This window comes from Papilio machaon, chromosome 3, assembly GCF_912999745.1.
Source record: "Papilio machaon chromosome 3, ilPapMach1.1, whole genome shotgun sequence".
In the NCBI taxonomy this organism is placed as follows: Eukaryota; Metazoa; Arthropoda; class Insecta; order Lepidoptera; family Papilionidae; genus Papilio; species Papilio machaon.
In genome coordinates, this window is record NC_059988.1 from 4654823 (window position 1) to 4672179 (window position 17357).

Genomic DNA, 17357 nt, shown 5'->3' on the forward strand with positions numbered 1-17357 from the left:
TGTCCAAGTTTGTGAAATAGTTCATAAAGGTTTTCACCGGTGCACGAAATCAAAGTATATATTTACAGTCTAATCTTACCAACTCGCAGTAATTAGCACTTAGCCTTTTACACTATTGTTTTTTTACACTTATTACACTTTCACATTCCGGTTCTAGAAGGACCAAACATGTTAATAACTACACTTTTAACTTAAAAATTTATTGAAATAAACAGCGAGCGAACAATTTTGCTTAATCACTAAACGTCAAATCTGATTTTGTTTTATCCACCCTCATTTTACTTTTATTAATAAAAACGGGTTGTTAAGTCAATGTTGCTAGTTAAATGAATTTAACCAGATTTGAAGATTTTTACATTAAACAAGATGCGTTATTTTAAAGCAAATTGTAAGTTCATCACTTTGTTTTCTTTTATTTTATTAAATTTAAACATTATTGCTTATTCATAAAGAAATATTTTGTTTTATTTTTGTTTAATAGTTTTATTGAGAAAAAATATTATAAAATGTGTCTTAGAAAATATTTTTTACTAACTGACGGCCACGACTCCGTTCGCGCGAAACAGTTAAAGAAACTTAATTAGTAACCTATGTGTTCTTCCAGAGTATGTTCTACTTTTATGCTATTCGGGAGATCCGTTGAGCCGTTTTGGAGATACCTTATAACAAATATTCATCCATCCATTCAAACATTTGAATGCATAATATTAGTAAGATGGGCATTATTTCGATAAAAATTCCTCCATTGGCGTTAAAATTAACGAGTGCATCTTACCGTCTTTGTTTTCTAACTTTTTCAATACAATATCTTAGAGTAGACTCAAATATACAACATTGGCATAATTTGATGTTGAAAGCACTAGCGCATCCTAATTATATTCGCGCATCAAAGAGCTTCACAGCGAAAAGCACACGCGAGCTTAAGAGTGGAGAAAGAATTTTACACTTTCTTGTGTCACAAATCACAAAGTAACACACTTTAACCCTATGTAGCTCTATTAAATTTTACATTATCTATTATAAATATATAAAGAACCATAGTACTTACAGTTCACTTAACTGATACTCAAATCTAATTGTGGATTTCCACCAGAAACCGTATAAGATTATTTTTCCATCTCTATTTTTTCAAAGAAGAATTAGAGTTATGGTAATATTTTTTGAAAACAGTGAAAACCGTTACGTCTGTAAATACTGAAAACTAACTATAATATACTTTCCTTAAAAGCGACTTTTCCAAAGGATATTAGTTTATTGTGAGTTACCCTAGCTGTAATGTGCTCACGGAACAAGCTTTATAAATTGTCTTTCAATCTCATTGAGTGTATTTCTTGAAGTGATATCGACTTTGTTTTATAAGAAAGTTTATTATTATTTTTATTGAAAAAGAAAGCAAAAACTGTTGGTTGACCCAGAATGAGTTGTTGACCCTGAATTCAGTCTTTGCCGGAATAAGCATTAATCAGGTATAGTTTTTCGTATAAGATCATAGAGTTATTTAGAAAGAAATTAGTATTTAAATTGTTATAATATCAAAAGCCAATTTTTTTTATGAAAAGGTGGCAATCGAGCAAACGGTCACCTGAATTCGCCGAAATAGCGAGGCGACCGTTGCCCATGGACATCCGCAAATGCAAATGCGTTGCCTACCTTTAACCAACGGAGAAGGGGACGCACAAAAAGAGGATATTTCCCCTTCCCATGCGTTCCGTCTTACACTAAATCCACTTCCCCTTCTAATCCTTAACTAATAAGAACACACACGGCACAACAGTCAATGTTAACTCACCTAAGATCCTCATTTGAAGGAGTGACATTTCTAGGATCAAAACGAACAGCAAGCCATCCATTTTGCATATCCTAATAAAAGTAATATAACCTTTAGAATATACTTAGTTACAAAGTTATGCAAATATTCGCATATGTTTGTGAATCAACTGTTAAATATGTTTAAAAAAAATTGCTTTATGAATCAGCACTGTTGTGCGCCCATGATCTCCAATTGTCAATTGTACAATATTCAATCGCCGCCAATTTCATTGATTGCAATCAGCTACAGACAATATTGTTTTTTTTTTTCGTTTAATACTGATGTTGTTATTACAGAGATTTTTATTTGGATAAGACTATTTTACATACAATAACATATACTTTCATAGACGTAGACAAACTTGTTAAAAAAATATCGAACCTTATATTGAATTTCATTTATTCATTTTGAATGTATCGCTGTATCGATGATAGCGAAAAATCAAATCGTATTTCCTCTGACTTTTAGTTAACGGCGAAACGTAATAATAGAAGTACGGTGAGATTACCCGCGGGACGACCTACAATATCACACGCTCGCAATATGTGCGCACGATCGGATCCGTTAACCCCCTCCCGTCTAACCCTCTGCCTAACCCCTGCCCTAATCATAATTTTAAATGTTGTACACCTCTACATATCAACAAACCAATATAGTCACAATATCATAAGTTAAAAACGATAAACGGCATTGTAAAAAAATAATCATAACATAACCAATGCAGATAAATTGTTTAAATACCGTGGATACTCGTATAAATTAATCTTTTGTTTTATTTAAGGTTATACAGTTGAAATTTCTCTTAAAAAAAGAACACAAGAACGGGATCAGAAATTCACAAAAATTTTCAGTACATTTCATGTGGAATTCAGCATTTCTCTGCTGCGCTTCCTGTACCTATCTGTATTAGTTAATGTTTACTATATAAATACTGATACTAGATTTTAGTTAGTTCAAGGTAACTCTTATTAAATAATAAATTAATTTACCTTGTCGCTTCTTCCATTATTTCATTAACACTTATTAGTTTCAAAACAATGCAAACTCTAGTATAAATAATAAATAATGGTTAAGGTTGCAGTGATTGTTGCTATCCGCTGCCTGACGTTACGCTTTCTTGATTGATCGATGGGATATTACCGAGCAACGCGATGTGATACATCGATAAACACATTGGGTCCGCTAATACAAACAATACTTGATGATAAAATTATTACAGCAATGCAAATATTAATTACAAATTAAGCTACTATTTTGAAGCGTTGAATAAAACACAATTAGTACTTATTTTATTTAATATTACGATGTGAAAGTGATCAAATATAAATGAAAGAATTTTTTAATCGAAAGGAAGTGCTTGCAGATGGGTCCCATTTTTTTTTTTAAATAACTAGAAGACTAGTACATTTTGAATTTATACGTAAAAAACGGCTAATAATACAATCCATTATTTTAAGACTCAAGTAAATCTAATAAATAATAGCTAATATCCCATATGTCTAGCTTCTTTCGTGGAAAATACACAGTTTGATTGATAAACGTGTTGTAAAGTATGTACTAAACGAAATTGAGGTAGGTATATAAATGATACACTGGGCCTACTTCGAAAAATGTGAAAAGCGTGTGTCCGCATAAGCGTAACCTGATACTGATCATTGCCTGTATTCTATGTGTTGTTTTTTTAATCTATATGCAAGTGCAAGTAAAGTACTCGCTTGGCACGTTTGGCACAAAAGGATGGTTTTGGTTCTAAAGAGCTATTCAAATGATGGGTAGCTATAATACTTTCAACTACACGTGGAGCGCATCTAACAAGAAGGACGAATTGTCTTCGTTTTTTACTTCTCTTCTTTAAATTTGTTGGTCTATGCATTTTCAATAAAATTTTCGATACTTTAGATTATGGTACATTATGTGCTATATTAAGTAGATTTTTGTAATTATATATTTAAAGTTAATTAATAAAATTGAAGTATATTGAAAGAAATTTCTGCGCCTATAATAATTATCAGCAACGATCAATAAAACTGTAAAATTAATGGCACTCACAGAATTTTTGGGACAGATTTTTTGTACATAGAAGTAAATGGAGTGATTTGGGTATATGCACCAAGAAAATAATTTTACCCTTTTGGCGTTTTGATATATTTTTTTATGACAAAGACGTTTCATTTTTCTAAATATTAAGTTTAAAGAAAACTTTCGCAAAAACATTCAGAACAGTACCGCATTTAAAAATGAAAAGAACAAATCCAATTGTTCTATCTTTTATTTTCCAACAAAAATGTTTCTTGGTTGAACGTTACATTTCAATGAGAAAAGTTTTACAAAGCTCGCTGAAATATCTTAAATATTTTTTTGCCAAAAATATACTTTAATATATTAATACATTCTCAAATATACATTTTTACTTCGCCAACGACCGGAAATTAATCTTTATTTTATGATATGTATTATAAATGAAAATGATTTACTATCTATTGCTTTTTACTAAAATATTTTTTTGAATTATATTGGATAGTTGGGTATACATATTATGTAATCAATGTATATCCGGATCCCCAGTGAGTAGTGTATTTAAAGACGATGAATAAAAGCGACTCTAGTTGACTCTTGCCCAAGTACTCTAGGGTGCGAGGGCGCCTAAGGAGTTCGCAATGTCGCTTGCTTCACTGCGCCGTCTACGAGCGATAATTAAAGAGGATTTAATTTAATGTGACGCCCCAGCGGCCGCGTGATTGCATTACCTCCCGGCACATTTTCACCTGCAGGCCGGGGCGACAGATTTTAAGACGGTTCAATTCGTCATTTCACAACCGATTTTTCGGCGCTCGTCTTGACAACCTTGTCATCTATTTTTTTCGTTACTTAATTATTTAATTTAACTATATTTAGTTTTAAATTAAGTAGTCGACCAACAAAATTATTAAATATTCAAGTATCGAGTTAAACGAGCTACATTGTTCTACTTTTTATGCGCCCACACCTCCATATATAGGAATCTATAGTCCCAAGCTGGGACTTCCTAGCCAATAAATAGAACCGCTTGTCACATAGGCAAAAACCTACAAATAAAAGAAAATGTTTAATGTGTGTGTTTTAAACACATTATGAAAATAATTTTTCCTAAATCAATTTAGAAATCTCATTACTTATTTGAATTTGAATCGACTTTGGTTTCATTCGACTTCTCTTTACGTAACGTACCGTTTTATCCAACTTCATCCAAATCCAATTTTGACGTGCGGTTAGCTAATTCTCAGCATTATTAATGACGAAAGTTTCTTTTGCAAAAGATAGTAGCAGTCTCTTTAGAATGACTCACTGTGGCCAATATATTATTTTAAATGTATCAAAAACCTTTTAGTTCACATAAAATTGATTTTGGCTTCGTAAAAAAGACAGAGAACGGAACTCGCTCTGTTAGAAAATGTTACATATTTTCACATAATAAGTAAGCATTTACTACCTCGAACGGTTCGATCCAAAACAACACGAAGAAGAAGATCTCTATGGATTTCTTTGTTCAATGTAAAAATAACAAAGTCTTATTTTAATTGAATTTACAAGCTTTATATTCTGTGTACCTCCAAGCATGACGAGTTAGGTGTACGTGCCTGCAAGATTTACGAAACGGGAATAAAAATGCGCAGTCATCTTATGAATACTTGGGAATTTAGTGTAAATTTTATAACATGACTGCCGGAATTATTTTGGAAAATTAAATATGTACGTTGAAGTTGTCGTAAATAACAAATTTATAATTTCACCAACGGATTTTGTTTCGACTAGATTTCTCTTTTCGACTTAATAAACTAAGTTACTATTGCCATCAACTCTACGTTATTTAAAAAGATGTTGTGGAGAATCGCCAGTATTTACCAATAATCTAACTAAGGATTCATCCAGATTAATTCTTTAATGTAAAAACATTATATTTATTGGAACAAAATTTTAATTGCCTCAATGCAATGCAGTACGTGAGGGGTATAAAAGTTAATTAATGCCATCAAAGGGGAGGACCCGATTGAACGAAAGTTGATTGAGCTCTTTATTATATCATTCTAATTTGTAGACGGTTGCTGCACGAGTTACGGCCACGGCCCGTCCATGCACAAAAACAAAAATCATCGTTAACTACGAACATTGTTCTTAAACTAAAACAATTAAAACTTTTAAATATCCTCTCTCTGTTTATGACATCTATCTGTTTCTCTGGTATCTTTTTAGGGGTTTGTAGAAAAATGTAATACAACACATAAAACATCAAGTTACTTTATACAGGTAAGTATAGTTAAACTACTCCAAATAAGAAATACAGAATCAATTACTGAGCTATCGCTGACTGTATGCCAAATCTAAAAAGAAGATAAAATTTATTTTAACAGATTTTTGAATTTTAGAAGATGATCTTACTAATATTATAAATGCGAGAGTTTAGATGGATGGATGGATGGATGTTTGTTTAAAGCTATTTCTAGAACGGGCCAATGGATCTCGTTGAAATTTGACATGAATGTTGAACATAGTCTGAAATAAAACATAGGCTACTAATTAAGTTTCTTTTTTTTTATTCGCACCGACGGAGTCGCAGGCGACAGCTAGTGAAATGATAAATAAAAACTCATCCTATTACAAATATCGCGTGTTGATATCTTTTGCATGTTAATTACGATTACGACTGCATCATTACGATAACGACCTTTAGAATTATCACCGTTGAGCTATATTCTACTGTTGACGAGTGTTAGAGATAGGTGAAATATTAATTAACTACTATGATATTACTATTTTACGTAGCACATTAAATATGTTTCAAAAAGAAGAACTTTTTTAATAACAAAGGTGACGATGGCAAGGTATTTTACTGAAGTTATGCTTCGTTAAGCGTATTGTATAAAGTTCGGAGGTTGTGTAACGAAAGCGATGGACCATACAGCTGATGTAAAAGCTTTGGAGTTAGGCATCAAATACAGTTTCTTATAAATACAAATTCTTATAAAACTTACTTACTTTATACGCAACTAAATATTGCTAAAGCATTAAACTTACCTTCATTTTTGGAGTGAACAAGGCCACCTTCTTTTCATAGGTTTAAAACATACGAGGTTGCTTAATTTAAAAAAAAAATGATTGTTTATAATGGAATTAATTCATTTAAAAAAGCTACTATGCACTTGGTTATTTAATAAGTATATTAAATTAATAATCTTGTAATAGAAAATTCAAGAAAAAATATAATGAAAAATATAAACTTAATATTAAATAATTTTTCTTAAAAACTAACAACTTTTCCGCGTTGATGTCAAATGAATGAACCTCGCACGCTACGACGTATAATTTCAAAGAATTCAAGGCCGCCTATTCACGGTTACTCTATTTGAGCGAACCTTTTCAATTAGTCCAACTTAAAAGAAGCTTAAAATAGCAACTTGATGAGACTTGGCAGCAACACGCTGTATAAACAGCTACGCGTTTTACTGACGAAAGCTAAGTTACAACTTACCAACTTACTGTGGGTTTCTAAGTCTGAAATTCCTGATTCAAACATGTTATCTCTGTTTTGTCAAAGATAACGAGAGGGATGCCAATTTATTTTATACAGAGATTTAAGTCTCGGAAAACCACGGTAAGTAATACAACTTTAAGTTAATGACGTCAAGGTCGTCTCGTTCGTGTATATGCTACTAATTTTCCACATTTAATATAATGGGTTGTTTTTCAGCATTGAACTATTAAGTAGACCATAACAATCTTATAAAGTTAGGTAAGTTAGGTTAATTAATAGGTAAATTCCTTATAAAACATGTCAATGCTTATACAATTTTTAGATACTCAAAATTTCTTGATTTTAAAACTGGAGTAGTAGTTCCCTGCTTCTTTATTAATCAAATATGTAAGTAATTAAAAAAAATAATTAACAAGTAAAACTAAAAAAAAAAACGCAACTTCATTGTTTAACGTTTTTATTAAACGCAATTTATAATGTCACTGAATATACTACGCCTGCCTACATTTAATACTATCAGAAATTATTTAAAAAATTATATAACATTCAGATCTAAGTTATACTGTACATAAAGTTAAATAATAACAGAACATAAGCGAACAGGAATAATTTAATAATTAATATCTTCATAATTTATTCTTATTTTATTATACTACAAATACAATTCTGCTTAGACATAAAAATAGTACATTTGGCACAGAAAGCGAGTATACGAAGTTGTAACATAATAAGTATAGATTAAATATTCGATGCAATGAAATTATTATTATTATCAATAGTGTATACTGGAGCTGGTCAGCAGACACTATTTAAAAATAAATTATTAAATAAGGTATATTATATTTATTTTAATATCAATTAAAAAAGAAGCTTAATAATAAATATTATCTATTAATAAAACATAGGGCTTAATAAACAAATTATAATAATAATGTGTTAACGAAATGTTATTCAGGTCTGTTGTAGCTTGCAAACAGAAGGTAGGCGATCAGGGAGTGCGGATTAGTTCTCGTAACGGGAAGGAGCCTGGTTCGCCCAAAATGCTAGAAAAAAAAATACCAGACAATATACATAAATGTACAGTGTGGAATCATTCATTGTCATTCAAAGGACTTTATTTGTGTTATATGTCTTTACAGATGCTAGGTTAGTACACTCCTGTAGTAAAGCGCTTTCATGATACATGACACATGTTTATATTCTGCCGATACCTAAAATTGTGTAATGCGCCGCTATGCGTACTAATTGACGAACCGCTATAGAGTTTGGAAATGCATTGTACCTCGCTTGCCGACGTTTTGCAGGAAGAGGCGGTTGACGACGGCCTGCCGCTGGTTGGCCTCACGCATCTGCTTGCGCGCCACCTCGAGCAGCAGCCGTTGTCGCAGCACCTCCATCGGGTTGTTGATCGACAGCGACGGCATCTTGCGCTTTGGACGCGACCGGCCCTCCAGCCACTCCGACCTCTGCATCAACACCAACATATTAATATTACTATAGGTTTCGACCGGTTTGAAACTTATATTGAAACCTGTAGTTGTTTTTGGTATAACAAAGAGTAATGACAATATGTACAAGTCGTGTAGTGGATTTCTGGTGTTAAATCATGCTGTAATATTTTACGAGGCGTTACATTTTGTTATTATTGTTAAAATTACACAATTTAAAAGACTGTTCTATTTTTTTTACGATATTTTTCACGATTACAAGTAAAATTATTAAGTTGTTTCTTTAGCTTAAATAAAAAAATCAATAAATTGTTATCGCATGATAGCTAATATGGTAACAAATATGGCTAATTAAGAATTTAAAATAATCCCAGTTCCCGCCAGATGTTGCCAAGTTGTATAACAACATCCGACTGACAGCATATAGATATGATGCCGATCTAATTCCATAACCCACTTTCATATGACCGAATATCCTAATATTATATTGAGAAATTAAATTAATATCAGTAAGGCGATAACTAAGATATGTTAACTAACAATATAGAATAATACGAAATAGCTTTGATTAACTACATTGTAATAATAATTGTTTATTTAGTAAATATAACAATATTATAATAGCACTGCAGAAAGTCATTGTATGCAGAATGCAGAGGAACGCATACTGTGGAAGGTATTAGGGTGGGCTGTCTCCAGCAGTGGGCAGGCAAAGGCTGATCAATTACGATAAACCGATAAATATGACGACAAGTTATGTTCCAATTTTAGGATTTTTTAACAAAAACTCGATAGAGTTTATTTTTCACGGAACTGAATGAATAGTAAAAACTGTTTACATTGAACTGAACAGTTATACAAGGAAGGGATTTGAAATAATACAAATACTCAATCGAGATAACTTTTATTGCATTTAACAAGGCGTTTAAAATAATAATACCATATTACTAAAAATAAATAAATTACAACTAAATTAACTGAATTCATAAACTAAATAATACATCTACAAATAATATTCTATCTAATTGTAATTGAATAAGTTAAAAAGTCTTACAGCTCATATATTACGTTAATTACAATTAAACTAGACTAGAACTTGTCATTTTTGAGGTTATATGGCATATAGAGCATAGAATGTAATATCTAGATAAAATCTATACATAACAAGCTTATTAAATAACATTCTTTAGGTCAATAATGTCAACATTGTCAATTATAAGTCGATATTTCATTTTTCCGAATTGAATTTCTTAGTAGAATCTTGCCACTTCTTCAGGTGTCCATTGGAAAGCTGTAACAATTGTAATACGTGATTATTCCATGATATATCAAAAATATTTATATATATTATATAAGCATATAAAATACCAAAAAAATCTTCTCAGATAACATTCCGTTTTTAAGGGACAAAATAATATGACGTGTTGGTTAACTTTGTCATAGAGGCGTTTGCCATGTTGGCAAATGATTTGCCATGTTAAAAAGATATCGCATTTAACATACCTCGTTTGCCGATGCCGTTCAAGAAGTTCCTGTTGGCGACAGCTCGGAGGGCTTGGGCCTTGCGCTCCTGTTCTTGGCTTAGCTTGTGCCGCAGCACCGACATCGGCAGGTCGATGGACAGCGAGGGCATGCGCCGCTTCATCCTGCCACTTACAACCTTCATCCCCAACCCACACTTTTATTAACACGCTTGTAATTATTTATTAATAGTTATTTTCTAATAAGAATTATAATCAATTCTAATTTAAAAAAATTATCACTGTTTTATCGCAAATTAACAATAAACATTTTTTTTGTTTGAATTTAGGATAAATTTATATTTTAAATAACTATTAGGATGCAAAATGAAAATAATGTGTAAAGATTAAATATTTTATTTTTTAACACTTACATTATCTTTTTAATTACAAATGTCTACATAATTACAATATATTTAACGTTAAACATTAATAAATTCAAAACATAACATTCAATCAAGGGCAGGACGGGAGGCATTCCTTCTTCATATCGATTCAGTGCTTCAGTCTGCAGTCAGCACTGTTCATGGGATCTAAAAAAGAAAAAAATAGTTTTAAAATCCAATTTATAATGACGAAAAATGTAATAATTGTAATAAGAATCACGAAAATATAATTGTTATGGAGACTTATGCAAATTTTGAAAAGGTGAAAGTTGAACTTTAGTAAAATTTTGCTTTAGAAAATAAGTAAAAATGGTTAGTGAATGTTGCATTTCTTAGTAGTACTTAGTGTGAAATTACTATATTTAATGGTGTCTGACCTCGTTTACCGACGCAGTTGAGGAAATTTCTGTTGGCGTGAGCCAGCCTCTCCATGTAGTTGTTGTATGCTCCCCTTTGCAACACTTCCAACGCGGGATACACGGAGATTGTGCTACGGGATCTCTTCGCATCCACTTTGACCTTTACAGACCTTATGAACTTAACACCGAGCGTTAGCCATAATAGTATTGAAAACTTTATTAACCAACGTACTTACGAAACATTTCATTATTAAAATAAAATAACTTCCACCAACTTGTTAAAAATATTAAAAAATACACTTTTAAAAGTAAACTATTATCAAATACATGGGTTTTAATTCTTAATTATCTTCTTTTGACGCAAGTAAATGTCACATGATATTTAGTTAAATTGGAAAGTTGTAAATGAAGTACTTTGTCAATGTTTTAATTGTTCTGCTAATAATAGGGACACTTTCCTGTTAGCAAAGGGTTCGAGTAAATCTCGGACGATTAAAATAACAAAGCGGAAAATGTTACCGAATCGAATCCGACGTTTTTCCTCGTTCGTAAATTGTTTTAATGGTTCTGTTAATTAATTTGTTCAACGAAGATGTTGAATCCGTTTACTTTATTTAACACTCAACTTTTTCTGTTTATAAATAAAAGTAGGAGTGTTCTGTCATATAAATTTTATAGCTACAGTGTGTAGCGTGTATTCGAAAAAGAGTAAAGTTAACATAAAGAGTGTTATGTAGATTTTCCATCTACAAAAACAACTGGGTTATGCAGCAGTTGTTCTATTCCGCAATAAATCATGTTATGTTTTTCTTTACATTAAGTATTATCCAATTTCTTATCTTATTTTGAAATAGAACGGGTTATATATAAAAGAAGACGGTAAACTCCAATGATGTAGTAAAATATAATTCGATCTACGATAAGCCTTCATTACAGCTGAAGTTATTAGAGGTAACGTTTACGGTATGTTGAATTTAATACCAAAATATCTATATACTACATTACATTTCTGAAGATAAATAAATCATTACTTACCGTAGTCTCCAGTAGTATTCCAAACTTAATCATTTTAACTTTACTATAAATATGTAAAAACGTCGATGAACTTTTAATGTAGTAACTTAGTATATGATCAAGTTTACCTGAGAATCCTTTGGCATGTCAGCGAGCAAGTAGAGCCAGGGAGCAGCGGCTGCGTAGCGCCCGCCCAAAGGTGCTACTGCGTTGCCCATGTTCTCCTGGTACAACAAATATGAGATGTTAATATTTTATACTGGATCGGAAGCCACAAAACATTTTCTATGTTGCTCCAATATGTTTGAGAAAAGATTTTTTTTCGTCAAACTTGAAATTGATTTCAGTTAACACGTTCATATGTTGTTCTTATGTATAATGGTGTATGTATAATATTAAAAAGATAACAAAATGTATTAATGAAAGGGTCACTGCAGTGAAGTTTTGGTGTCAGAGTAATACCTAAAATTTCTCATCGTATTGTAAACTCTTGCAATCTTGCCAATATTATAAATGCGAAAGTTTAAATGAATTGATGGATGTTTGTTAGAAGGTATCTCCAGATCGGCTTAACAGATTTCGGTGATATTTGGCATAAATGTAGAACATAGTCTGAAAGAACACATAGGCTAAGCACTAATTAAGTTTTTTTTAATTCAGCGCGGACATAGTTGCGGGCAACAGATAGTCTTAATTAAACTAGTATTATTTTGAGGAAACTCTACCTATACTGTATCAAGTTAAAAGTTGAAGAAGATATGTCATACTTTAATTTTTACGGTAAAGTCGCTTCACTTTTGCAATATATACGACATCGGTCTTAAACAAGGAAAACGTATATAACAGGAGAAACGAGAGGAACGTATTTTGACAATATTCAACAGAATACTTCTCCGCCTGCGGCAAACGGATATCGTTTCACCTTTGAGGACAGATATGCAAATATGAAAGCAAAGGACGTGTTGCGATCGTGGAATTTAAACTAAAATATTTACCGTAAATCAAATTTAAACTCGTCAAGGATTTTCTACCTATGATACAGAACCTAAACGATACGTTGTCAAATCTCAACGGACATGTTTAAATATTTAAAGATCACTTTGTATCGTTCTCTGTATAAGACTTAACTTGAATTAATTCATGAATATTACGTATCTCTTGAGTCTCGGACAGTGTAATACAATTTCATTACTATAAATCGTATAGAGTAATAAATTAACTATTAAATATCGCAACACTACGTTAAGAGGCGTCCAATAAGATGGAGCGAACGATGAAAAAACTAGTTGTTATTATTCATAATTAATTTCCTCCTACACAATAAATAAATGTGCCTATACAGAGTGTTTTTTTTTGTTTAAAATAAAGTTGATGTATTATTTGTCAAAGTGGGTATTGATTTTATTTTGCAATTCCTGCTGTAAATCTTTTATTACAGAAAACAAGTGGCGTCATGTTAAAAGTCAACTCCATGTAATTAAACCTGTCGATCCGAACACCAATCAATTTATTTGCTTTTCGCACTATAATTGGGAGGCCATGGCATAATTGGCTGAACAAAATGTTAATTTGTACATAAATATTTTAATACCCATTTTGTTACAAAATAATAATGTTGAAGTTGTTTAACATTGTGCCGTATTAAGTAGCTTAACACTAATTTATTTTATTTTATGACAGTAAAATATCTGCTTTTTATTACGTTAAAAGTTTGCATTTATTCTAATACTGATTAATAACTATTACTGTTGAGCTGGACATAACAAGATCAGTTAATATATTAATAATTCCGAAATCGTTAATTTTGAAAACCTTACATTCTTATGTGGCGTGCTTAACTTTTCACCTCAATGTGGATTTCAAGTTTCAAGGGATTTTTTCAATTAGTACTCGAAACTCTCTAATACATTAAGTCTTGGACTTACATCGTCAGTGGTGGAAGCATCGATCTGATCCCAGTCGGCAGAGGAGATTGGCACCAGTCCGTCAGATGGCGCGGCCGCCGCCATCGCACCGGCTCCCACCACCGCCACGCACCACACTGCCCACCACATCTGTAAGGAACAGAGTCAAGTTAATACCAACCAGTTTTATTTCATCTGAAAACTTTGTACTCTATGAAGTAGTCTATGAATATCGCAAGATAGAGTACACAAATTTAGGTATAAGCAGGACAGTATTATTGCGTTTGCTACTGATGCTTCTACAAAAATAAGTTATATTACATACTAAAATATGTCGCATTACATAATAGGGTTAAGTCAGTTATAAACAACAAATCGTCTAAAGATCAATCTACATTAATCTTATTACAAAAAGTAATTTAATTTGACCGTCGATACAATTTTGGCAGCGTAATTGATTTTTAAGCTAAACCGTTTCGAGTAAAGTTAAATGGCAAAACTGAAAAATTGTTTTTATCAACCCTATTAAGTGAAAGTGGGGTGCGCCGTATTAGCCTTGCGATGCGCGTCAGATTCAAGACGACAGAGAATTTTAACCCTCACCGATCGCAACAAACTTTCTTATAAGCGAGAAACATCAGTCGCAAAGATGTAATCGCAAATATCTGCATCGATTAATTTTCAACTATTTGACCAACAAGATGAACATGAACAACAATAAAAGACAGAAAATATTTCTAGTCAACTTTTCATTTGTCTATAAAAGTTTACATTTTAAATAGTCCAAAGAAACTAAAGGTACATCGACTTCACAAACAATCTGATTATTACTAATTAAGAATAAACAAGTTAGTAAAATGTAAATATTTTAAGTCAAAGCACCCTTGCAAAGGTCTATAAAGAGTCGAGTAATTAGAATCAATAAGTGGCAACAAGTGAAATCACATGTCCGTTCTCATGCGCCGAGGTTTGCGGTGAGAATTTACTTCATTTGGAGAATACTCGAAGGCACTTTATTTGTAGAGGGTTCGGAAACTTTTCCCGTTTATGTCGCCCACTTGTCCTTTGTGATACGAACATTTCATTCTGTTTATTTATTGTAAATAATACATAAAAGTGAAGTTTATAATTAATGCGCAGGAATGTATTGTTTTATTATTATTTATAATTCGCTTGTGTGACAAGGAATATAAAAGGAAGTTATCCTACAAAAGCAAAGCATGCATAGTAACGTATAAGTTATAGTATCTTTTACATGCTTTCTTTTATTTAAAAAAAATATTAGCTTTCCATGAATTAAACCGCATAGCCCTTTACTTCATTAAAGAAAGAAATTTTAACATTCATACAATATTCAAAATTCATTCAATGAAATTAAAAGAATACATAAAGCGAATTTGTCTTGAATCTTAAATTAGGTATAAATTTCTTTCGTTAAAATTCTAATCGAACAAAAGATAGTAGGTACAGCGTTTCTCACACATTACTTCCGTTAGATTTTTCAAGTCTGGTTTTATATATATGAGAAGCTATAGTGTTTACAATTTCACGCTCTATCGACGCGTTAGATTCATGACCCATGTGCGCGTAAAAGAATTTATTATCATTATCACATTTGTTTTTAATTTTGAATATTAATTCTAGATTACCAATCTTTTATTCTATTTGTAAAGCTTAAGACCTATAAATTTATGTGAAAGCAACAATGATTGTAAATAAAATCGTTCTGCTGGTATCTTGTGTGTTCACATACGTAATATATTAGCGTAGTTAAGCCTCAAAGTCTTTACCGAAAGCCACGAAGCAAGTGACACGGCTAATGCGTTGAAAAGCCTCCTTTACTTCAAATTATATCGCTGCCTTCGCACATCTTACGTTCAGACAAATTGAAGGAAGCATTTAGATGTAAAATACTTGTGAAATTTTCTAATTCTTTCTAGAATTTGTACGTTATTTAGATTATATAAAGATTCTTAAACTGACAAACGTTAAGTACGATTGTTTTAAGAGATTATAAGGTCAATTGTTAAAATTCTTTTTGTAATTTTTACTTTATTTTTACTTTAAAGTTTTCGTTCATTTAAATAAAAATATCAGTCTCTGTTAAATATAGATTCATCGTGACTTTAAATAATTAAGTAATAGCCCTAGTCATTTAAAGGATAATTCCAATAAGTTAAATAGCAATCCCATGTCTAAACAATAAAAAAAAACATTTTTTAACAGTTAACCAATAAACCTTTAGTAATTAGTGAATGATACGACGTCGTTCAATACTAAGACCTTTGGATATTTTCAACCTTGACTTTGTGAATTGAATCGCGTTTGACGATGCGGTAATTAATGATGTCAAGCGCTACGGCGAAAATTCAATCACCCACAAAGTTATTCACAAAAATAAGCTCGCATAATAAGTTAAATCGTAGTATGCTATTTGCTAAAACTGTTTGTGGTTTGTGGATTGAACTTTCCTTAAAATACACTTCACACATTTTCATTTAAATCGATGTATAATAAGTAAAGTCCCGAAAATTCTAAATAAATAAGAATCAAAAAATTGTAATTCATTGATTTAATTTAAATATGTTTATGTACATAATGTATGACATAAAAGATAAAAGATGAGTCCACATATCTTTCGAATATCTTTTATAAGAAGATTAAAGTTATCTCTTTGCTTTGTTATTAAAATAGATTTAATTCTTATATGATTAATTACTCATTCTCGCTTCAAATTCAAAGAACAACTTTATTTACATACCTTTATTATTTAAATAGTCTTGCGGTTAACAATAACTATTCAATTCTCATCAATAGCTTTATATTTTGCAGGAACAATAAAGTCTTTTATCAAACTGTTTCTCAAATGATTGATAAGTCACGATACTGTCTGGTTTTGAATTAATAAACTTTTATCTTCAAAATTTTTGTTTACACATGAATTTAAAAAGTATACTCAATAAGTAACATTTGTTACCGTGACCCTTGAAACAGAGGTCCACAATAAATTTGTTTAGATAACTTAGCTGTTGGTAGCGCTTGCTTTTTTTTGGGTCGCATTATTTATTGGCACATTTTAATATCGTAAGATCTTGATAACCAAGCTTGCCTACACATTAAAATAAAAACAAAATCAACTGTAAGTTTTTTTTTATGTCGACGGTTTTGCTCTGTTTTTCTTTTTTTGTAATTAACGATGTTTTTAGTATGAAGGAAACGGCGATGCCATACTAGAGTGGAAATGTAGGTATATAAGGTATCTTATATTGCCAAAAACACCCTGTCCAAATAGGTAAGTATCTATTTATTTATTTTTTGGAAGACATTATATAATATGTTTTCGCAGCTGGATATCAAAATCATTACCCTTAGCGCAAAATATCGTTATTTTTACCTAGTATTTTTTC

The 17357-nt window shown here is 31.4% G+C and overlaps 1 protein-coding gene across 4 annotated transcripts in view; it reads right to left on the reverse strand.

Annotated features, from left to right (window-relative positions):
• Window positions 1-8230: 8230 nt before the first annotated feature.
• The window catches only part of LOC106712238 (diuretic hormone 45), a 30295-nt gene continuing 21168 nt past the window's right edge, over window positions 8231-17357 (reverse strand). For 2 of the 4 annotated variants that reach the window (XM_045686444.1, XM_045686443.1), the window contains exons 3-6: window positions 13972-14100; window positions 12175-12270; window positions 8602-8785; window positions 8231-8362 (exon numbers count right to left, since the gene is read on the reverse strand). In XM_045686444.1, coding sequence (XP_045542400.1) covers window positions 8322-8362; window positions 8602-8785; window positions 12175-12270; window positions 13972-14100 — 450 coding nt within the window. In that variant the 3' untranslated portion in view covers window positions 8231-8321. Of the gene's footprint in view, window positions 8363-8601; window positions 8786-9891; window positions 10059-10270; window positions 10428-10747; window positions 10821-11050; window positions 11193-12174; window positions 12271-13971; window positions 14101-17357 lie in introns of those variants that run through there. The other 2 variants (XM_045686445.1, XM_045686446.1) reach the window with 2 other exon arrangements.